The following is a 25,000-nucleotide window of genomic DNA, read 5'->3' as shown; positions in this document are numbered from 1 at the left end:
TCGATCGGCTAAATTATTTTTGACATTTGAAAGCGGTCGCAAAAACTATTCGACTTTTTCTCCGTGTAGTCGTTTTGCTTTATGAACTGAAAAATTTCCCTGTTGGAATTGATTTAAAAATTCACATTCCAAAGTTGTTTCTAGATTATAATTTTTTTAAACTAATGTCAATTCTAATTTTGCATTCAAATTTTGAATTCTTGTTTTTGGATTTCGATTTTAAAATCTGGAAATGGATTCTGCCTCTGAGATTCTATAGTTAGGATCTGAGTTTTATTTCTTGAGACTGGTTCTTAGCCTTTATTCCAAATATTTCTACTTTTGACTTCAGATCTTACTTTGGTTTTCGGAGATGGAATCTGGTTCTAAATTTGTATTTGTATTTTAAATAATGGTTGGGATTTGTTTTTTTTTTCAAAATTTAGGAAACATATATCTTTTAATTCAGTAAACTTTGGAAATATATCATGATTCGATATTTAGATAATTTTTTTTTAATGCTGGTTCTGTTTATTAATTCTTAAGTAAAATTTTGATTTAGAATACTGGAGATGGATTCTGATGTTACATTTATAACTCTGGAGTTGTGTATTCTAATTCTAAATTCTCAATGAGAACTCTATTTCTGAATTTAGATTTTAAATTAAAAACAGATTCTTAGTTTGATTTCTGGAGATGGATTCTGATTCTCAATTATAATTAAAAACTTTGATTCCGGATTTGATTTTTGAATTATGGAAATGGATTCTAATTTTTATTTCTGATTTGGAATTTTCAAAATGTATTCCGTGTTTAAACACTAAAACGTTTCTAAATTCTGATGCAGGATCCTGATTTCGAATTTCTAGAGAAATCGATTAAACAGATTATTTTTCCGTTATTAAAACATGTGGAATTTGTCTCTTTAAAAACGCAGTCTGAATTAAGGATTTAGGTCGTCTTTTCTTTCTCTGTCGTTCAGTAGCAATTCTCTCTCTCTCTTCAGCAAGATTCGTCAACCGTTACACTTTCAACTCTATTACTTCGAACTTTGCGCTTTGCTAGCACCCGTTTCGAACCCCTTCTTTCAAATTGCACCAACTTCTGTGTAAATTAAGTTCCTCCTATCAAGCATTTTTCGCGAGAAACTGTACTCTATTAGCGAACCCTTCGAAATACTTTCGACATTTCACCGACACTACTAAATACTGTTCAAATACTTTTCGGAAACCCTGCTCCCCACACTGATTCGTAGACAACGTTTCGGAACTTTCTGTACATTTCTTCACGAGACAGAAAATGTCTCACACATTAACCGTTGAATAATTTAGTTTTTTATGATTTTGAAAACAAAACATTTTCTACGTTGTTTGAGTCTATTTGTTTTCGTTGTTTTAATGTTGAATCTTTCGAAAAAAAAGGATGTTATAATTATTTTACTCTCTTTTCAACGTACAAGCCGGTTTGTGTTCTCGATTTTGTGTTTTGTAAAATGTTTTAGCTTAAGTTCGGTTCCACCCAGCGATGGGTGGAATCTCACAAACACGTCAGTGAATCTATCACCGGAAACATTATTTGTACAGATTAAATTACAGAGAAAAAAAACAGCAAAACGTTATTGCGTTTCCTCGTTTTCCCCTCTCAACTACTAGTGGACTACTCTACTTTATTAGCACTAGGTTTTTTTTCTCGAAACATATTATCGGTTTTAAACTCGCTCGTGTACCTTCTTCTTCTTTGTTTTTCATTTTTAATTTTGTTTATTCTTTTCTTTAATTTGTTTCCTTCTTTTTTCGCTTGCCTTTAGCCACAGTTCCTCGCACCACGACGATCAAGGTAGAGACTATTACGATGGCAACATGCATAATGACAACTCAAAGTGAGTATTTGTTTGATGAAGAACGAAAAAAAAAACATTTCATTTTCGTTTTTGGTTTGTGTTTCTGTTTTATTTATTTTTTGTTTATAAACGTTTTTAAATGAAATCACCCGCACAAAGAAAATACAGATGAATATAACACAAAAAATACCTCGTCGGCTGGGTTAGAAAACTGTAAACACTGGCAAATGAGTTTAGAGACTGATCTTCGATTTCCTCGCGCTCTCTTTCTGCCCTCAGAAGAGAGCAAAATTGCTTCGGTTGAGGTTCTTTTGGAGAGCAAATGCTACGTTTTGATTTCTCTCACTATTTTATGAAATTTCAACTCGAGTAAACCATTTCGTCCTACTCATTTTCATTGAGTTTTGTCTCATGAGTTGCATAAGTTCACTCTTTGGTTTAGCTAAATCGTTTTTTTATATTTTATATCAATTTTTAATTTTGATATAGGAACGCTAAATGATCCATTTGTAACGGAATATTGCATGCTACTTTTCTTCTCTTGTTTATTGTTTTTTCAATGTTTGATTTTTTCGTTACTTTAACTAAATGAACCACTGTTTAAATTTTAAATAAAAAAACAATCTAACGTAGTCGCAGTTAAAAAACGAAAAGCAAGTAATCAGTGTTGATCTAAGCAAGCGTAGCGAAGAAGCAGGGGTCGTCCATGTAGGGCGACCCCGTGTTGCGTTGTTTTAAACTCAAGGCCTACTACTGCGTGCGGTGTCGATTTGGTTTGACTGTTCGTTGGTTCGGTTTGAGTTATGCGGTTTATGGTTTATGACTGTATGCATTTTGTTCTTTGTTTGCAAACCGACGATTCCCTTGCAGCTATTCGGACGATACTCCGCTGATACGGGACGAGTTCCTGCACGAAACGCCGATCGGACCGCACGATCTCGGTGCAGAAGCCATCCTAGGGGTCGCCATCGATGAGCACGACTCGTGGAGCCCAAGCGTACCGAAGGAGATAGTCAAGTCACTCAAAGATAAACAGGTAAAGCTCTCTTTCTTTATCTACCGAATCAGCTTCATCACAATCTACCCTCTTTCAGGTTAAACGTCAAGAACACATCTACGAATTTATAATGACGGAGAAGCATCACTGCCAAACCCTACTAGTCATGCAGAAGGTTTTCGTCGAAAGCCTCCAAAAGCATTTTAATCATCTCAATTTGGAGCGCATGTTCCCGAGGCTGCTGGATCTGACCGAGCTGCACACCGGCTTTCTGAAGAAACTCCGCCTGAAGCAGCGTGAAAACGCCATCGTTGACAGCATTGCCGACATTCTGCTGGACTTCTTCTCGTCGATGTCCGCCCAGAAGCTAAAATCGGCTTACGGAGAGTTCTGCTCCAATCATCGATCGGCCCTAGGCACGTTCAAGTGCTACATGACCGGGGACAATACGTTCGCCGAGTGGTACAAACACTGTCAGCAGAACCCGCTGCTCAAGAAAAAGGGCATCCCCGAGTGCATTCTTTTCGTGACGCAGCGCCTCACCAAGTATCCACTGTTGATCGACCCACTGCTCAAGAGCTCTCGCGAAGACAAGATCGAGCAGGAGAAACTGCAGAAGGCTATGCAGCTGGTCAAGGAGATACTGGTAGACGTAGACGCTCGGGTAGCCGACAAGGAAAAGGAAGATCGTCAATTAGAAATTTTCAAACGAATCGACGCCAAATCGTACGCGATATTCAAAAAGGACAAGTTCAAGAAATCTGACATAATCTCCAGCAATAGGAAGCTCAAGTAGGTTAACGCGCTCATTTGTCTAGGAATCACTCTAACCATTTTGTTTCACAGATTCGAAGGAGTCGCCACACTGATGCAGGGACGATCCAAGATGCAAACCGTACTGGTCGTTGTGCTCTCCGACTGCTTGTTCTTTCTGCTGGAGAACTCCCACAAATATTCGTTCTTCACCCCGGAGAACAAGGTACGAAAATTAACAAACCTGTTCTAACTTAAACTGATTACCATGTTGACCTCTCCTACAGGCTGGTGTCGTGTCACTACAGAAGCTGCTAATCCGGGAGAAGGCCGGAACCGAATCCCGCGGGATCTACATCATATCCTCGAATCCGGCTTACCCGGAGATGTTCGAACTGAAGGTTCAAAATCCAAAGGACAAAAACGTGTGGATTCAGTCAATTAGGTACCGTAGATCCCTTTTAAATTTGGTTATTAATCCAAAATTAATCACTTAAATTTTTTTTTTCGTAAACGCAGAGCGGCGGTGCTGGACTGCCCCTCGGACGAATCCGAAGTCGAAGACTACATGACTGTGGAACAACGCCAAAAATTGATAGACGCTAAGCAAGCCAACATTCGTGAGATTATCTGTAAGTATATGCCGGCTGAAATAGAGTAGTAAATGGTAGTCGGTAGATGTTTGCTCGTGTACTAAAAATGCTAAAGTTTCAACATGTGATTTGGCTAAAAATAACAGTGAAATTAGTACACCTGTTAAGAATTGATTAATGTATCATCGAAGTGTTAAATCATGAAATTAGAGAACTAGATTGGCACACTTAACACAAAAAGTTTGCTCAACATTTATTATCCCACCTTGATGGCACGATATTCTTGGTTGAATATCAAAATCAGTGTTTCAAAAGTGCATCGATTAGATTATTTTGTGTTAATTTACTTTTGGGAAGAGACTATTCTGTGCATGATTTTTTTAAGGGCTTTCATCCATCCTATCATCCCAGTTAAAACAACCCCACATTCATATTCGTCGTAACCCTTACATTAATAGGATGAATCACCCAACAATTTCTAGCGAAGAAGTAATTCCACCTGGATCAAGAGTTCGAGACTATCCAATGATGGTCATCAGTATATGAAGGATAAATAAAATTCGTAAGTTTAGCTACTTCGTGTCACGGGGCTGTTGACAAAAACCCAGGGCTGTGTGGCCTTAGTTATTGCCGTTTTTTTTACATAAATGTGCGGGTACTCGACGAAGCCTCGACTGACCAGGAACTGATCAACATTCTCAACTTGTGTATTAAGGGAAGGTGTTGAAGCTCACGTACCTTGATCGACATATACTGTTGGAAAAGTTTCTGGTTAAGAGGTGTTCCGGATTTCGGAACTGTCACCTTGACTAGCGATAAAGCAAACCTTTTTCTACCGGTAAGAATGACTCGACGATACCGAATTGCTTGTCACGTATTCGAAGCAGTTTTGTGAACGGTTGAACGTTTTGAAGGTATTTACAGCACATCGTTCATGGAGAGTGCTATCGTTTAATCGGAGAGCAAAAATCCCACCAAAATCCGCGAGAAAAGCGGTTGTACGACATTAAAGGGTGGGGCGGAGCTCCGGAGTGTTGGGAGGGTTGAACATTTACGGCACGAAATTGTCCTTATTGTCCGCATACCACTTCAGCACGTCCTTGGAATAGTGGCATGAGGCCAAATCCGGCCAGAAGATTGTTGGGACGATGTGGGCCTTCAGGAGAGGAAGCAGCCGCTTCTAGAAGGACTCTTTTATGTACACCTGTCCGTTCATCATGTCCTGGGTCACAAAAGGTGCACTCCGCTTTCCGCACGAGCAGATGGCTTGCCAAACCAGGAACTTATTCGTAAATTTGGACATCGGGGTGCGGACATGCTCCGGAACGTTGAAGCATCCGGCTCCTCACAGATGTGCTCTCTCTCGAACGTCAATGAGAGAATTTTAAAAACCGACCGACATCATTGTCCTTCGGTTTTGTTTTTCGACAAGGCTCCTTAGGACTTAATAGACGCAGCTCACACTCGTGGACACAACTAAGACTTCGGGTACTGTGATATCGATCGTGTGGCAGAACTGTTGACGGAAACAGACTTCAGACCTTCAGCATTTGAAAATTTGACAATCGACGATGCACTTTCTGCCTTCTATGACCATCTATGGGGTATATTACATCAGCACACTCCTCCTAGACGACTGCACTGTCACAAGTCGTTCAAACTCCCTTGGTGGAATCCTAAGCTACGCAGAAGTCGTAACGCCGTACGAAAAGCCCGAATAATTATTTCAAAGAGAAATCCGATGAAAAAAAAATCTATTTTATCTAGATTGAAGATCGGGTACGTTGCTCTACGAGACTCTGCATTTAAACGATATAATTCGAACATTCAGCGAGAATTTACCAACAGCCGCCGCTATTCGAATATTATTCCATCGTTGGTATCATTCCAAGGACGCACGTCAAGTTGTATCACAGAATCAGCCGGTTTGTTTGCCGAACTTTTCAGCAGCGTATATATCTCGATAACTTCAGATTGCTCCGATTCCTACTTTAGAACTCTGCCCAACTATGACATCAGGTTTCCGCAACCGCTTTTCACTGAGCAGGAAGTTACAAATGTTTTGGGTACTCTCGATACATCAAAAGGTCCAGGGCCGGATGGAATTCCTCCGTCGTTGATCTCGAGAATTGCAGTTTCCATCGCAAAACCGCTTTGTCTGTTATTTAACCGATCAATCTCAGAAGGAGCATTTCCGAACCTTTGGAAAACCGCGTCAATTGCACCGATTCATAAGTCTGGAAATGCACTCAGGTCACTTAGGACCTCTAATTTTCGTGCTCTTCATAAACGACTTGGCTACTTTCCTTCAATCGCCTAAGCTTATGTTTGCAGACGACTTAAAAATCTATCGGACCATCGACTCTAGAGTGGATTGTGCAGCGCTTCAAGAAGACATAAATAGAGTAATCGCACGGTGTGAGAAATAAGTGTGTAAAATTTCAAATGCTGACACCAAAAAAATACGTTGAAACTTGACTTAAAACAGTGCCATCCATTGCGCCGTTCAAAAGTTACAAATCAAATTTCCACAGTTCTCTTTGGTGTATTTGGAGACATCTGGTGGTTAAGTCAAAAAGGAAAAATTGGTTAAAATGTTCGTTGGAAATTTTACACAAGTTTCGTGAGATAGCTTGTACGTCTGTTCTCTGTGATGGTAGTTAACGCTTAGAAATGCAAATGTATCAGCTTCTTCAAAACCAGAACCACAGTTGTCTTCAACTACGCTCTAGATGGTACTCCACCTGAGAGAGTGACTAGCATAAAAGACCTGGGAGTAACCTTCGACCAAAAGCTCTCGTTTACCCAGCACATCGCCACTACCACAGCAAAAGCTTTTGCTTTGCTTGGATTCCTCCGACGAAACACTTTGAGCTTTGAGGACCCGTACGCTCTCAAAGCAGTGTTCGTCTCATGAGTCCGCAGTGTCTTGGAGTATGCGGCACCAGTTTGGGCGCCTTACCTTTCTGTTCATGTAGAAAGAGTTGAAAAAGTTCAGAAAAAATTTCTTCACTATGCGTTGCGCTGACGGCCCTGGCAAGATTCCGTAAGGCTACCGCCCTACCCACAAAGGTGTGGCCTGCTGTCTATGACATCGTTGAGTCAAAGAAGAGTGTACTTACAAACAATGTTTGTCTACGATATCCTGTCGAATAATATTGACTGCCCGTGACTGCTTCAACGTCTAAGTTTGAGTGCTCCAGCTCGCCGACTGCGCCACCAAACCATTATTATTTTATTTACATAGTATTCCGTCTCACGACATAACTTGACGAACATAATTCCTAAAATTCACTCGGTCCATGGCAACCGTTCTCCAATTTCTCGGGCACCCCACGTTCGCCAGATCACGCTCCACCACCTCGCTCGTTGCGCCCTCGCTCGTCTTGTTCCTACCGGATTCGTAGCGAACACCTGTTTTGCAGGACAGTCCCGCCCAGCGTATCCGGCCAGCCTTTAGATACCAGAAGCAGAACAGTTTTTGAACAAAATCACCCGAGAATCGATGCTGTCAAATTTTCAACGAGGTTCCGCACTTGTTTGACTTCAATATTTAAAAATCTTCAAATGTGCAATCCATGACGTTACTTAGTTTTCAACTAAACTTATCCTTGGCCATGGAAAACAGCTTGCCGGGGATCTGTTTGAAGTCGGCTTTCACATATGTTTCGTCGTCCATGATGCAGCATTCAACTTTCGACAACGTGTTGAGGTACAACTTCCTGGCATGATTTTGGCGGACTTGTTCTACTTCTCGTCGCGATGAGATGCTTTTTGTACCTTGAACTTTCGAAGTCCAGCCTTAGTTTTGGCCTTCTGGACAAAACTTCGGCTTAGGTGCAGCTTCTTAGCCACATCCCGAACGGAGGCGTTCGGGTTTCGGTTGAAGGCTCCAACTACGCGGTTGTGATTTTTGGTGTTGTACGGCATACTTTTTCCTTCACTTCTGGGCTTCCGATCGGTGGTCAACCGTTCCTCGAAGCGCTTAATCACTCGCGACAACGTGGAATTCGCGATTCCCAACGTTTTAGCGATGGAACGATGCGAGAGATCCTTGTTATCGTGATGAATGCGCAAGATTTTATCACGCATGAGCTGTTCTTTCGACTCCATTTCCGCAAGTTTTGATCACAGGTCTTTAAAACTTGCAGGATGTAAACAATGCCCATATGAACTAAATCCACACAAATTTTCATTAAATTCTACCCAACAGTTAAAAAGTTAGAGCAATTTCATAGTCATCAGGGCAATAGTTAGGGCAATGTCATCGTGAACACTCTTTAATCATAGGCGAGTCCTCTGCAGGTTTGTACTCATTTACGACCCTGGTCAACATTTTCTGCTGTCCTTCAGTAAATATGGATTTGCTGAAAACCCTGTCCACCCATGATCTATCTATAGTATAGGAGGCTAAAGTCTCATGGTAGTTGGGATTTCTCGCGCTCTTAAGTTGATGTGTGAGAACTAAAAGTTTAGACAAAGATGCTCCCCTCAACGGGCGATATTCACAAATCGCATTTCTGAGTGCAGATGTTACTTAGCACCAAAGACGTACCGCACAAATTTAAGATCACGAGTTGAAAGGTGTTCTGATGAAAATGATTCATAACATGGCCTTGGATTTGGAGAAATTGTCTCCTAATCGCCTCTCCGGTGGATTCTTTGCCTTTATTTGCACGACGCTCTCTTCCCGTTGCAGCTCTGCCTTCCGGCTCGACGATCTTTCAGTGGATCTAATCCGTCGACATTCTGTGATTACTGGCTCCACGATCTCCAATTGGTTTCCAGATCCGACGACCATCCAGTTGGCTTTTGGATCGACGACCTTCCATGTCACCAGTTCCACGACCTCTACCGCGGGATCTGGCTTGAAGACCTACCTAGGCACCGGCCCGACGACCTGCCAAGGGCTGTCGTCCGACTATCTTCCATGGCACGGGTTTGCCGACCTCCCAAAGGCTTTGGACGACTTTGTTTGGTTCCGGCTCGACGCTCTTCTTTTGCCTCGACGCCTCAGGACCCTCCAATGGATCCGGTACAACGACCTCCCAATGGCTTTGCACCGACTTCCTTCCTTCTTCAAGCCTCTATGAGCTTCCAATGGACTTATTGATCTTAATTGGCTTCGGCTCGTTGTCGTTGGATGATCACTGTTGATTCCTGTGTCTTCTCGTCTTTTTCACTTGTAAGGATTTAAACGCCTGTATTTTATGCTAAAAATTCATCACAGAATAGTCTCTTCCACTCACAAACAATATGTCAACAACCTAAATGGATCTCTACTGATCGTACTGCTAGTCATTGTGTGTATACTAAAATAGTCATTTGCTTGTCCTGTTTTTTTACTTTACATTTCCCACTATAACCTTTCCGTTGTTAAGCGATGGGAACAACCGAATTGGAAGGTAATCTTTCTGCTCCAACTAACCACTGTTCTTGTAGATCAAACTTGGTAGTACTTGTCGGGAAAATAGTTAAACGGCAGACTACAAAACTTATTGTTCAAACCAATCGTTAATTCATTCCTCAAACCCCCATTTCCAGGCAAAATGAGACAAAAAGACTTTGAGCAGGCGATCATCCTCGAGGAAAAGATCGCTCTTCAGCTGAGTCTGCTGCTGGACCAGGAGCACAACTCCGAACAGCTTGGGCCAACGGTGGAAGCCTTTCTGTCGAACTACGGCTCCTACCGGGACCTCATCTCGGACGACTGTGATACGATTGAAATCTGGAAACGGGTGCTGAACACCATCCAGGAGATCAGTAATCTGGCCGCATCGCTGTACACGGCGGCCACCGGACTTCCGCTGTCCAGATCGTGCAGTTCGGTCGGTGAACGCCAGAGCGAAGTCTTCATCTCGCCTACCCTACCAAAGCGAGCGGAAACGTTCGGTGGATTCGACGAACGGCGCTCGAAGCAACAGCAGAGCATAGCCAATACGTCCCGGGATGCCGTACTTTCTACGCTATCGGCGGGTTACTTCACTAACAGGGAACTCTACGAGAAACGAGAATCCAATGCATCGGAATTCGAGGGCGGTCCGTTTTCGCCGGGCATTCAGAGTGGCCCTCTGAAACAGCTCAATCACCCGGACGGTTTGACTACGGAACAGGCCAAAGACAACAACTACGCTGCGCTGCACGTTTCGCACCATCTACACACGTTGTTGTGTATAATATCGCAGCAAATGACAACGATCCAGCACCTGCAGCATCAGTTGAACGTTTTCCGAGAGAATCCAAAGAGCATCTACCGTCACAATGATCAGCTGGAGGAGCTGCGCAACCTACAGGACAAACTGCAGGAGGAGAAAACCGCCTGGCAGAAGCAAAAAGAATCCGAGGAACGGGAACTAGAAGAGCAGCGCCAATCGCAGAAAACGTTGCAGGAGCAAATACGCTCGGAACAGGAGGACATCAAACAGCAGCGGGAGCAGTTGTACCGTAAAATGGAAATTCTCTCCAGCCAGGGATTGTTGCTGTCACCAAGCGTATGGCTTTTTGGAAGAGTGAAATCGATAGTATTTTCTAATAAAAGTTTTTCGTTACAGGTCGCTTTACCAGTTCCTGGTATTCCTGCACAACACGAAACAACCGAACCGGCGGCGAGTAGCGAAGAGTACCACGTCGATAGCGGCATGGGCGGTCAAGCAGGTGGAGGTATGGCAACCATCGACCGTAGGAAGGATAAGTGGAGAACTGCTAGCAGTGAGTTTATGTTTTATTCGTTTAAAGTAGTAAATCACTAATATTTTTTTTACAATTCAGTAAACAAAGCTCCTCCAGCCAACCTGGTTAGTGCAACGAACGCACCTAAGATTGGTGTCTCATCCATCAAACAGCAGTTACCACTAAAGCTTTCGTCCCTATCGAGGTAACCATTGCTGGAAACTCCTTCCCAAGTACCTTTGCGTTAAATTTGAATTGTCTATTTTTCAGTTCAAAGCCAAGTTCCAACAATAATACGGTGACATCTCCTCCTAGTGGAAGTAGTCCCAGCCTTACAGGAGGCGTTAGTAGCGGAGGTGGTGGTGCTGGAATAACGCAGATGTTTCCCCTCAAACTAGCAGATAAAAAGGTGCGTTGATAAGCTACTTACTTTGAGCGACTGCAGGCTGAAATGTGAATTAACGCTTTTTTTGTGTTGTTGTTGTTTCAGAACCATTCGAGCTTACCGAATCATTCGCGCACTGGAAGCAGTCCCGCGGTGATTCAACAACAGATGCCAGTGCCATCGGGAAATCCGGCCACCAGGTGAGTCATTTCTGAGGGTCAATGAAGATATGAAGGCCGTTTTACTGTTAACCGGCACATTTACATAGCTCTAACTTTGGATAAATTGGGTGAAATCCAACGAAATTTGGTGTACAAATTGTTTGAAGTGTATTGTATGTATATTGTCAGTTAATTTCGTCAGGGGCTCAATAGTAGTAAAAATGTGGTCGAAAACACAGTGCGTTTGCAAGAAAAAAATAGTACGAATACTGTAAAAATCGTGGAGCTGGAGCAGCTGTATTGTTACCAAGAAACACGGAAGTTCCATCAGAAACTCAATGCATCCCACAAAGGCTTCGTGCCGCAAGCCGAAATGTGCCGGGATAAGGACGGAGTTATCCTGACGGACAATCGTGAGGTGATCAAAAGGTGGAAGCAGCACTTCGTTGAACACCTGAAAGGCGCACAAGCAGGAGACCAAGACGGTGAGGGCCGACTGCCTACACCGGTTGATGGTCCGAATCTGGAACACAGAATAGCTACCAGACGATTGGAAGGAGGAGGTTATATACCCCATCTACAACCAGGGCGACAAATTTGACTATGGGAACTACCGAGCGATCACTGTCCTCAATGCCGCCTACAAAGTGCTATTCTGATTCCTACTCTGCCGCCTTATTAGACAGGTTGTTCTCCACGGGCACGAGACATAGATATTGCTCGAGGAGGACCTGCCTACACTCAGAATATTCGAGCGACGAGTGTTAAGAACCATCTTTGGCGGTGTGCAGGAGGCCAAGGATGAAACACGAGCTCGCGCAACTCTACGGCTAACCCAGTATCCAGAAGGTGATGAAGGCTAGCCGGATACGCTGGGCAGGACATGTTGCGAGAATGCCGGACCAGTGTCCTGCAAAACAGGTGTTCGCTACGAATCCGGTAGGAACGAGACGAGCAGTGGCGCAACGAGCGAGGTGGTTAGACCAAATGGAACGTGATTTGGCGGATGTGGGATGTCCGAGAAATTGGAAAACGGTTACCATGGACCGAGTGAATTTTAGGAGTCATGTTCATCAAGTTATGTCATGGCACGGAATACTATCAAAAATAAAATAAACTAAGAGAATCATAAGGAAAAAGTTAGGAATCGTTTCAAAGAAAGTCTCACTAGGGATCGCAAGCCGACATCCGGACGGAAAAGCACTGACCGTAATGAAAACAATCACAAGCGCGTTGTTAAACCAAACGCCTGAGTCCGAGGTGTGGCGAAAAACTTGTACGTGAGTGCGTCTTTCGTGCTGTGGCCAATACACGAGATACGACTACGTTCGTTAAAGGTCAAGAGTGCCACAAAGCGAGACGAGAACCACACAGCTGCTTGACGTATATCAAGGCAAACTTCAACAGATTCCTGGAAACCTGTACATGATAAGTTTGATTTTCGCAAGGACCTCTGGAAGCGGAAGGTCTCGAAATTCGCCAAGAATTTCCTGGAAATGAAGAAATTTCCGGTGAAACATGGCAAAAGTGTGAAAAACTCGGTTGAGTTTGTAGATTACCTGAACTAAAAGGATTCAAAGTGCGTCGAAGCGAAATTCTGGCCTCCTTTGACGTATCCGGACTCTTCATCAGTGTCCCCACTTCCGATGCCCTCCATAGCCTACGAAAACATTTGGAACGCCGACCTCCCAATCAGATTGAGGCCTACATAACTGTCGCAGAAGTGTGTATGGAGCAGAATTACTTCAAGCTCCGGGGTAAGTTTTACAAACAGACCTATGGCCTCAGCATGGGGAGCAAACTTTCACCCCTTCTGGCAGTAGTATTCATGGTCGATTTTGAGACCGATTTGGAGAAAAGGGAAAAAACCCCCCGTGCCTGGTGGCGCTACGTGGACGACATTTTCGCTACCTCCCACAGACACTAGAGAGCTATTAAATTATCAGCATAGATCGATAAAATTCACGGTTGAGGAAGTTGTGGGAAAACTCTCTTTCCTTGATTTACTGATCACAAGGAAAGAGGACAACACAATTAAGTTTGGAATTTACCGGAAACCAACCTAAACTGACAGATATATTACGGTTGACTCAAATCACACTTTTTTGCTCAAAAACAAGCCGCCTTCCACTCGCACATCGGCTGTACCAAATTCCAAAGGAAAAGCCTGAGTTTGAAGACGAGAAGCAAAAAATAGTTAATGCAGGGATTGTGAATGGATACGACAATGACTTCGTTCGGAAAATTCTTCACAAGCACGCCCAAAAAAAAGCACCGAAGTGATGCAACAACACTAACACCGGATAACGAAGAATCGCAAAGAGTTAGTCTACTGTTTTAATCCAAGATTGACTAACGGAATCAGCCAGATTCTTCTGCAGCATGGTCTTGAAACTGCATACAAGAGTGGAATCACCCTCAAGGATCTACTAGTCTCGCTCAAAGACAAGATCACTGAGGAGGATAGATCCGGAATTAACGAAATTTCACGAAGCAGCTGCCCGGCTATTTATATTGGTCAAACTCGTCGTAAATTCAAAGTCCGCCTCAAAGAACACAAAAACGCCGTTGAGAATGAGAGGATTAATGAATAGAGTGTTGCCGCCCACACAACAGAGTTTGACCATTCCATCGATTGGAAAAAGGTCAAACTTAGGAAGTTTGTACGAAAAACATCTGATTTGAATGCTTGAGAGCCGATGTTCATCAGCACTGCCGAAAAACCGTTGATAAACGAGGATGATCCGCCGATCACTTCTCCTCTCTTCAACCTGATCAATCAAAAATCCGCATAGTGCCAATTGCGTTCATTAAGAATGAAACTGGAGCTGTAATTATCCTTCGTGTAATCAGTCGGACATCGTCCTGTTGATGGGCAACATCGAGCCCGAAATCGGTCGGCAAAAAGGTAATTTTATATGTGGTGTAATTATTCTTCGTGTAATCAGTCAGACATCGTCCTGTTGATGGGCAACATCGAGCCCGAAATCGGTCGGCAAAAAGGTAATTTTCTATGTGGTGCGTTATGTGTATAATTTCTTGGTTTGGCTAGCCATTTGCCCGTGCGGAAAACGGAGCACTCTGTTAATCACCGATAGAATTTCTGATTTATGACGGCTCCGTTTTTGTTTATCAGAGAAATCCGGCCCTAGGCGTTGTCCGGACCAAGTTTCCCTTAATTATATTTAATGTATTTAGACTAAAACCACTCCTCATTTTTCCTATTTTACAGAACCAATACTTACCCAAAGATCCCGGAGCGCTACCGGCTGCGAAGCTCCGAGAACTACCAATCGCCACAACCGGCATACGCTACCGGGGCCGGGACTGTTCCTCTAGCCAGCCAATCACACCCGCACTCGCCTTCATCTCCTTCGCCATCGCACGCGTCCTCACTGCGATCGGCAACGATCCTCGAGCAACAATACCAACAGCAACAACACCAACTACAACAACAGTCACAGCAGCAGCAGCACCACCACCAGCATCATCAGCTGCATCAGCAGCAACAGTATCACGGGACCCCGTTGTCCTCGCGTCACTCTAGCCTCCAGAGTCCTCCCCCGGGTGCCGGGGCGTCACCTTCATCGTCGTCGGCCGATGCCATGTCCGGCGTCAACAACAACAACAGCAGCAACAACAGCCCCGCCGGCAAGAAGGACGCCTCCAAGGGCGGCAAGGAAGAGGAGGTGATTTATTTTTGATACATGCCCCTGGAGGTCGAAATCTAAGCACCTGGACGTACTGGACTGGATGCTACTGTTTGCGCTGGTCGTTGCCCTTGTTCTGTACGTTGTGATTCTTCTATTTCGACTGATCTTCCCCACTGTGTGATCTCTATTCGTTGACTATCGTCGGGCGTCATTCCACTAGGCGTTGATTCCTTTTCCAGGAAAAAGTGCTGTTTTCAACAGTACAGTTTTATTTTCAAAAGCCTTGATTCAAGTCCCACATGTGTGAAAGATTACTGATCAATATGGATTCGTTTATGGTTTTGATTATTGAAAAATAATGCATGTTGTCTAGGTTTAGCAATTGTTTAGATCAAGTCACAGAAGTTTATAAAGTTAGATGAACAATCAATAAAATTGATGTTGATACTTACGTATGATGTAAGATTTTTCCACCAGCACAGGAAAGCTGTTCGAAGGATGATCCTTCTATCGGGAATGCCCTGTTGAGCTACATTCAACAATGGAAGTGACAGCACTGAGTGCAATTTACTTATTTATATTATGCAAATCAAGTTTGACTTAGGTTTTACGCACCGATATGTAATGCGGGCAGAACTCTTTAAGGCCTATTTACTTATTCTTCGAGTAGAGAATTGCGTATTTTGTCAACCAATTTGATGGGATTAAAGTAGATCATAAAGAGGACATAATAAGTAAACAAAAAATTAAAACTCAAAGACTCAATTATTACGTGTACTTTTGCAGGTACGCTCGTACGCATGCGCGAGTGCTACTAGCTTCAAGTTGTAATCGTGGTAGATTCGTTTAGATCAACTGAACGTAAGTGGATAAACTCATTTATATATAGTCCTATTTGCCGCTGGTAGTGTTCGTGATATTATGCTGGTTGTTTCACCAACACTTTTAAGTTTTGGGACAATCAACCTCAAAAACGACCATGTGCGTCGGCCGGCTGCCCGTACACGGTACAAAACCGTGAGTTTTTGAGGTTAATTGTCCCGTCTCATCTGTACACGCTCAGCAAGTGTGCGTAAGAAATGTCAAAAACAACTCTATTGACATATCTGTTTATGTTTAGAGCAGTTTGTGACAAGCATGTTACGTCAAGACACAAAACAATATTAATGTTTTCTAGTAAACAGAGAGAAAGTAAAATGAATATACTTTGCGAATGAGAAGCTGGCAACTTTGATTGTAAAGGTTGCCAGTTTTGTCGTTTGCCGGAGCTGTGGTTGGATTCTTTTGTATCCTTCAGTCAATGGAGCACTGGAAGTCGGAAACCAATCCTTTCCCTTCCAACACGCACAATATGTAGAAAGATCGTACGGTGAATCGAGTGTTTCTTTCGCTGTCTCTATGCATTTCAATCTTTTACCAATAATGGCAGCAGGCCATATCCTGCAGAAGATTTTCTTTTTGTTTTCTTTCGAACGCTTTGCTAAAGCGTATAAATTTAGGAAAACAAAGAAACAGAAAATATAAAGACTCGAAAACATCAATGTGTGTATATGTACATAGAATAATGTTATTACTAGTTGTAAAAATAAAGAAAAAAAAACAGTTATTATTTCTCACACACACTTACATTAGCTACCAGATGAAAAAAAACAATAGAAACAGCTGTTGCTATTTTTTAAGATTGCGAGCTGTTCACCACATGCTTACTTATCCGGAAAACCGCCGATGTGTAACTACAAAAAAAAACTTAAAACAAATCTTGTAGGATGTCTCTATACAGACAAAACGTTGCATTTATTGTAGAGGTTAGGTTTTTTGCCAACTACTAGGGAGAAAAAAAAACAAAAACTGCGCTACAGAGCGCTTGCATTCATCTTCTGATAAACTGTTACGTTGTAAACAAACATATGAGAAAACCAACACAAACACTCGCTATCAAAAGCAAAATACAAAGCTATTGTACTTAACAAATTTAACGAGACTGGCATTTAGAGCAAACTATTAAATCTCTATAGGAAAAACCGCGCGAAGGATGCACTGCGCAGAACACGCATTAACATACCAATACTCATAGTTGAATTGGTCAGGCGTAAAAGTCAATCACACACACGCACACATGCATACATTCACAACACAACAGACACATTCCTGTAAAATAACGTGCGCCTGTTTTGAAGAGTTTAATTTCCTTTCTACTTATAAACCGACAACTCGAAACGCATATGTGTTTATACCTACTTAAATCGTCGAAACTGTATCGAATGTTGTTACCAAACAGTAACTTTCGCTTATGTTCCTTCAGCTAGAAAGCTGTTTTAATAATATTGATTGCCGAATCAACCATAGAAATCTTAACAGTTCATTTGCTTCAGACTGAACTCGAAGAAAAAAGGCACATAGAAAAATCATCAAAATACAAAATACAAGTACATCAAATCAATTATCCTTGAATTATGTATTATCGTCCATCGAAACGCAATTTGTTTTTGACACTCATTTCACACAAAGTTGTAAAACGATTTTCTTTCAGTGTAAGCACTACACTATAAGATAATTTAGGTAATATTTGTTGAAAATTTAGCCAGACCCTAACGAAACTTCTCATGTGCCCAACTTTCGTCGAGTACAGCATGCTGAATGAAAGACTTTAAAGCTGTTTTATTTTTTGGTATTTTTAGTTCGACACTACACTTTAAAAAAAAACACAAAAAAACTAAATTTTCGGTTGTTAGCAGCTTACCTCTAAGCTTTAGCTTGTACAAAATGCATTAAAACAAACAAACAAACTGCTTACCATATAGCCGTGCAGACTTACAAAATATGCAAACACATGAAAACATCTCGACAATATCGAAAAATTGCCCGTAGCCAAACCTGGTAACAATTACTGAGTGAAAACGACAGAAAATTATACCAAGTGCTCAATACAATCAACCATTTCTGCTAGTAGATTTAACCATGAGATGAAATGCCAAAATTTCTAACGTTTTCTAGAAACGATGTAAAAGATCTGAACAAAGTTAACCTGATGCTCCTATAAGACAGTTTGTTCGGTCGATAAATCAATCTATTTTGCTTAACATTAAAAGACAAAAGAAAACAAACATTTCAACAAACAATGTTGCTCCTTAAAAAGTAGCCAACAGTTTTAAATTACCGTACGCAAATCGCAAAACTTCTTGACAATACAAAACCGTTCTATATATTTCGATTGAATACACTATTTAACACTCAGCGAACAGCAACCGCAAATCAATTATATCATATATTATTGAAGGTGGAAACACAACAACAAAAAAAAACACACGGAGGGAAAAAGGTGGAACTGTGCGTGATAAAATTGACTTAGCGCAGCTTGAAACGACAAAGGCGGCACACAAAACAAACATAGAACCTGCTCGAAATCGTAGCCACAGAATCTAAATCTGATAGTAAACAAACAGCGTATTAATGTGTTTAGAGCAAACTAAAAGAGAAACAAGAAAACAGTAAACAATACCATACTTATAGATAAAAGTATTACACTCTCGTCTGAGACTTTAGTGAGAACCAGAGAACTTTTGTCCCTAAATGTAGGAGTAAAAGAAATTGAAATAGAAACAAGAAAAAAATCTGTACATATTAGCAAAACAAAGACTATTTAATGTTTCAGAGCATAAGTATTTTTGAATGTGTGAAGAAAACAAAAACAACAAAAAACGAATGTCGAGGAAATCAGATAAAAACAAGCAAAAACAAAAATTAATCTATATACATATATACAAACTCACATACACTCGAAAAAAAAATAATTAAAAAAGAAAACTCATCTGCTCAAATCATCTCTACAAACAGGTCAAACTACTTAGCTAAAACAAGAAGGAAAAAAACATCAACAATCAATCACTTCAAAACAAAACGAAAAAACAACGGCAAGAAAGAGGCAGCTTTGGCAAACGCGGGAAAGAACCAATCCGGGTAATAAAACCAAAATCAATCAAGTTTTGACGTGAAACTAAACGAGGAATAATACTTAGAAATGCAAATCTGTACGTACACTCAAAAAAAAAGAAATTTATGAACAAGTTTTGTGAATTTTCCTCTAAAACTTTTTTCCTAATAATCGGCGTATGAAACTTCCCGGTTTTAGAGTTTAAGGGAGTCCAACTCAGAAAAAAAAACTTCGCTCAAAATTTAACTTCAACCCCGAAATGAAACACAATGTTTTTCATCAATGAATGTCGCTTCCCGCATTACCAACGATCGATACTACTAACAAGTAATGGATGGTGTAACCTTTACCTTTTTGAAGCATTCACCCACACACTCACACACAGAATTCCGTCGTGTTGTTAATTCCGACACCTGGCCATGGTTTTTCGGCCATCTTTTTTCTCTCTTTCAATATTATTAACCGAAAATAAACAAACAAACAACAGATAAAACCATAAACAAACAACAACAAAAAAAAACGAGAAAAGTAAAACTATTGCGAGAGCTGAAGTAAATGCGAAAAAAAAAGTTGTAATTTGCTAAATGGGTAACGAACACATATTCATACTTAATCCAGATGTGCGTATGTCTGTCTGTCTGTCTGTGTGCGTGTGTTTAACTCTTGAGATTGTCCCCCAACACACACACGTACAGTGAGACACACCACCGTAAACGTATAACGGAGAGAGCAGGCGATGATGGCAGCATTTGAACACACACTAGAAAAGAAGAAGAGAACATAAAACCAAAACGTCAAAACTGATAATAAAAAAAAGCGATGTTATTATTGTTGTTTGTCGATTAGCGAATTTGGTAGTAGGGAATTTGCACTGGGGTTTTTGCTGTTTTTTTTTTCGAGTATTGAATTTTTTTTTTGAGTGCCAGGTTTTTTTACCTCTTCTAGCGGATTTGCTTTGGACAAATTTTAGGTCAACGCTTGTGTCTGTTTTATTTTTTCTGAGCTTAGACTTCTATATTTTATGATTGTTTTTTTACTTTACAATTTCAATTTTAAACTATTTGAAATTTTTTTTTTCTGAATTTGAAATTATTAAGCCTGTTGCTAATTTTTAAATTTTAACTTTTATATTTTTCTGTTTTTTTTTTAATTTATGGCACAAAATTAAGTTTTAATGCTCGAAAAAAAACGGAATGAAAATCTCACCACATTTAATCAGAATAATTGGGATTAGCTCAGTTTCGTATTTTTCCGGTGGCTTTTCTTCTCAGTAGTCGAATCAAATTTTCATCAGTATTTCGATAAAACCAAGAGCAAACCTGACTTGTGTAAGCTTGAACGAATATGTATTAGGATTACACTTTTATAATCGCTTAGGATTACGTTTATTTATTTATTTTATCATACTCTCTAAATTATTACACATAACGCAATTACATTCGGACATATTATATTAGTATTCCACAGCTTTTTTTTAAACAATCGTACTGACCTTTTTCGAATCATTCCAATCAGTTTGGTAGCTCAGAGGAAAGTATAAAAAAAACTACATTCGATAATACACAAACTTAAAGCGCCACCGAAATTTAAGAGTTTCATATGAACAAAGAAGAAGAAAAAAATCAAACGAGTAAAACAATCAAGATTATAGAGACTGTTCATGATCTAGTTCTTTAGTAACGATATCATTTTATGACTTCCACTAGATATGATATTCGATTTTAACTTTGAAAACCGCGTTTATCCCCTTTACAGGTAATCTTATTTAAACAAAAACTTTTGAAAAAAAAATACGAAACAAAATTCGAATCACGCTCTCCTATTTGGCAAATCGCGCGACTATTGTCGGGTCGCCTGAACGTTGTTGGAGTGAACTTTTACTCCCGGGGACTTCCTGGGGCAATTCGACTTCACAACATCTCGATCGATTACTTTCCACGCCTGCGTTTAGAAGAAATTTATTGAATCTTGAAAAACAAATACACGGAAACGAAAAAAAAAAAAAATAAAACTAAATAAAACAAGCAAATCTAAACGGGTCATCCAGAACGCAACTCTTTAATAAAAAATAAATAAAAGAAACAATTAAAAAACAACCAAAAGTTGTGACTCTACACCTTTGGTTTGATCGTACATATAGCAATTGTCTTTCTTTGTATAGATTGTACAACACACACAAACACAATTAAAAAGCAAAAACAAAAAAAGAGACATAAAAATCAATGCAGTAGCAAAAATTCTGATTGTCTTGAACAATATGTGACACGCAGCAAAACGTAATGAAAATAAAACCTTTAAACATGCTACTCTCAAAAGGGAAAAAAAGAACGTGAGACAAACATTACAGCAAATTATATGCGGCGTGGTCGAATGCATTGCTAAGGAAAAACGAACACAGAGAGAAAATAAAAAGAAGCAAGCAGAAAAAAAAACAAAACAAAACCAGACAGAAATATAATGTTATTCAAATGTTATTTCAATCACTGTTGAAATGTTAGAATAAATTTAAATAAAAACAACTGGCTTTATTTGGTTGACTGTTGGTGAATATCACACAGGTGAATGAAACTTTTAACAATATCAACTGGAGAATCGTTGCTGTTTAAACTATACTCATATTCGTCTTGGAATTGTTATGGTCGCCATGTGTAAATATTTTTTTTAACATTTGTCTCCCCCTTTCATTTTACATTTCTCTTCAATTTCTAGCGTCTCCTTTCACCTCCTCACTTCATAATCTGAATCTGAAATCTGATTTTCAAATCTGAATCTGAAATCTAGAATCTAAATTTGAAATCTGAATATGAAATCTGAATCTGAAATCTAAATTTGAAATCTGAATCTGAGATCTGAATCTGAATCTGAAATCTACATGGATACGCGCTTTTTTTTTTATTCAGATATTGATTGATTGACAAAACTCAGTCGAAACCTTAATGAACTTTCGTTCTGAATCTGAAATCTGAATCTGAATCTGAAATCTGAATCTGAATCTGAAATCTGAATCTGAAATCTGAATTTGAAATCCGAAGCTGAAATCTGAATCTGAATCTGAAATCTGAATCTGAAATCTGAATCTGAAATCTGAATCTGAAATCCGAATCTGAAATCTGAATCTGAAATCTGAAATCTGAATCTGAAATCTGAATCTGAAATCTGAAATCTGAAATCTGAAATCTGAAATCTGAATCTGAAATCTGAAATTTGAAATCTGAAATCTGAATCTGAAATCTGAATCTGAAGTCTGAAGCTTAAATCTAAAATCTGAATCTGAATCTGAAATCTAAATCTGAAATCTGAAATCTGAATCTGAAATCTAAATTTGAAATCTGAATCTGAGATCTGAATCTGAGATCTGAATCTGAATCTGAAATCTACTTGGATACGCCCTTTTTTTTTTATTCAGATATTGATTGATTGACAAAACTCAGTCGAAAATTAATGAACTTTCGTTCTGAATCTGAAATCTGAATCTGAATCTGAAATCTGAATCTGAAATCTGAATTTGAAATCCGAAGCTGAAATCTGAATCTGAATCTGAAATCTGAATCTGAAATCTGAATCTGAAATCTGAATCTGAAATCCGAATCTGAAATCTGAATCTGAAATCTGAAATCTGAATCTGAAATCTGAATCTGAAATCTGAAATCTGAAATCTGAAATCTGAAATCTGAAATCTGAAATCTGAAATCTGAATCTGAAATCTGAAATTTGAAATCTGAAATCTGAATCTGAAATCTGAATCTGAAATCTGAATCTGAAATCTGAATCTGAAATCTGAATCTGAAGTCTGCAACTGAAGTCTGAAGCTTAAATCTAAAATCTGAATCTGAATCTGAAATCTAAATCTGAAATCTGAAATCTGAATCTGAAATCTGAATCTGAAATCTGAATCTGAAATCTGAATCTGAAATCTGAATCTGAAATCTGAATCTGAAATTTGAATCTGGAATCTGAATCTGAAATCTGAATCTGAAATCTGAATCTAAAATCTGAATCTGAAATCTGAATCTGAATCTGAAATCTGAAACTGAAATCTGAATCTGAAATCTGAATCTGAAATCTGAATCTGAAATCTGAATCTGAAATCTGAAATCTGAATCTGAATCTGAATCTGAATCTGAAATCTGAATCTGAATCTAAAATCTGAATCAGAAATCTGAAATCTGAATCTGAAATCTGAATCTGAATCTGAAATCTGAAATCTGAATCTGAAATCTGTATCTGAAATCTGAATCTGAATCTAAACCTAAAATCTGAATCTGAAATTTGTATTAAAAATCTGAATTTGAAATCTGGATCTACAATCTAGAACTTAAAATCTTGTTATGAAATGTAAAATTCAGCACATGAAATTTGAAAAATGAATCTTTAATTTAAAAACTGAAAGCTAAATCTGGAATTTTAGTCTGAGATTTCAAATGTTTTTTTGTTTTCATTTTTGGGAATTTTATGTTGTTGTTATTGTTGTCATTCATGCCGTTGTCGTCTGTCATTTTTGCTAATCTTGATTTTTCATTTTTCTGATTTTTGTCATTTTTGTTATTCTTGACCTTTTTGTTATTCTGCGAATTTTTGACAAAATAAGAGAAATTATTTGGCATTTTTAAAATCAAAAGCCTGATAAATTTGGCAGTTGTTGCCATTTTTGTCATTTGTTTCTAACATTTTAGTCATTTTTGCCATGTTCGTCAATTATTGTCATTTTTGTCATTCCTGTTATTTTTGTCATTCTTGTCAAACATTCCGGTCGTTTTGGTTGATTTTCTCATTTTTGCCATTCCAAATTGTCAACAGTGTTGTGATTTTTGTTGTTTTTAAAATTTGTAGTTCTTGTTGTTTTAGTAATTTTTGTCACTATGATTATTTTTCTCTTTTTGGTCATTTATTTTTGGTTATTTTTGTCATTTTTAACATTTTTGTCATTTATGTCACTTTTGTCTTATTTGTTATTTTTGTAATTTGTCAGTTTTATCATTTCATTTGTGTATTTTTTGTCATTCTTGTGATTTTTGCCATTTTTTAAAATTTTGTTATCTGAAATCCAAATTTGGCACATAAACCTGAAATCTGAATCACAAATCTTTAAATCTGAATTGAATCTTTGTCATTTTAATCACTCTGGAATATTTTCTTAGTTTTTGTTATTTCTGTCATTTTTGTCAATATTTTTAGTTAGGTCTTTTTAGTCAATCTCGTTATATTTTTTTAAATTTTTTTCATTTCTAATATTTTTGTTAATTTTTTCATTTTTGCTGTTTCTGTCAATATGCTTTTTCTAGCAGTTTTTGTCAATTTTTGTCATTTTTTTCATTTTGTCATGTTTATCATTTTTATCATATTGGTCAGGTTATAATTTTTATCATTGTCATAATTCCGCTGTTCTGTGTCATCACAATTTTGTAATTTACATCATTTTTGTAATTCTTGTCGTTTTTGTAGTTTTGTTATTTTTGTCAATTTGGAAAAAAATTTGCCATTTTCTTTACTTTAGTCATTTTATTGTTTTTGCCATTGTCTTTGTTGTTTTTTTTATCATTCTTGTAGTTTTTGTCATTTTTGTCATTTTTATTATTTTTGTCATATTTGTCATTTTGGTCAATTTTGTTAGTCTTATCGTTTTGGACAATTTGGTCATTTTCGACAGTTTTTTCATTATATTTGTTTATTTTTTATTTTTTCATTTTTAACCATTTTTGTCACTTTCGACATTTTAGTCGTTTTAACAATTTCTGTCATTTTTATCATTTTGGTCAATTTTGTCAGTTTTTTTTTGTCATTTTCATTATTTTCAGTCGTATTTTTCTTTTCATTTTTGAAAACCATATTTTTTAAGGATTTTTAACCACTATCAGTCTCAGATTTTTTAAGTAAAAACGACCGGAGTAGAAACAGCCGTTTTACTTACAAAATCCGAGAATAATAGCCGTAAAAAATCGTTAAAAAAACTTAACCATTCGTTCCATTCATAAATAAAACCGTTTTCTTACTCATGTATGACTAGAAAAAATAATAAATTTAACTGATAAGATTCAAATC

General features: G+C 38.9%; 2 protein-coding genes across 7 annotated transcripts in view; both read left to right on the top strand.

Moving 5' to 3' along the window:
* Positions 1-21,043, top strand: part of LOC129751644 (rho guanine nucleotide exchange factor 18) — a 312,534-nt gene extending 291,491 nt beyond the window's left edge. For 4 of the 6 annotated variants that reach the window (XM_055747274.1, XM_055747270.1, XM_055747273.1 and 1 more), the window contains 13 exons: positions 1,787-1,858; positions 2,690-2,855; positions 2,914-3,608; positions 3,663-3,795; positions 3,857-4,014; positions 4,089-4,201; positions 9,544-9,567; positions 9,707-10,653; positions 10,714-10,870; positions 10,931-11,036; positions 11,102-11,240; positions 11,322-11,416; positions 14,610-21,043. In XM_055747274.1, coding sequence (XP_055603249.1) covers positions 1,787-1,858; positions 2,690-2,855; positions 2,914-3,608; positions 3,663-3,795; positions 3,857-4,014; positions 4,089-4,201; positions 9,544-9,567; positions 9,707-10,653; positions 10,714-10,870; positions 10,931-11,036; positions 11,102-11,240; positions 11,322-11,416; positions 14,610-15,081 — 3,277 coding nt within the window. In that variant the 3' untranslated portion in view covers positions 15,082-21,043. The remainder of the gene's footprint in view (positions 1-1,786; positions 1,859-2,689; positions 2,856-2,913; positions 3,609-3,662; positions 3,796-3,856; positions 4,015-4,088; positions 4,202-9,543; positions 9,568-9,706; positions 10,654-10,713; positions 10,871-10,930; positions 11,037-11,101; positions 11,241-11,321; positions 11,417-14,609) is intronic. The other 2 variants (XM_055747275.1, XM_055747272.1) reach the window with 2 other exon arrangements.
* Positions 19,231-25,000, top strand: part of LOC129752001 (homeobox protein rough-like) — a 20,960-nt gene continuing 15,190 nt past the window's right edge. Inside the window, exon 1 of the mRNA XM_055747792.1 lies at positions 19,231-19,288. Coding sequence (XP_055603767.1) covers positions 19,231-19,288 — 58 coding nt within the window. The remainder of the gene's footprint in view (positions 19,289-25,000) is intronic.

This window comes from Uranotaenia lowii, chromosome 3 (genome assembly GCF_029784155.1).
Source record: "Uranotaenia lowii strain MFRU-FL chromosome 3, ASM2978415v1, whole genome shotgun sequence".
NCBI lineage: Eukaryota > Metazoa > Arthropoda > Insecta > Diptera > Culicidae > Uranotaenia > Uranotaenia lowii.
This window is presented reverse-complemented; position numbering and strand designations above follow the sequence as displayed.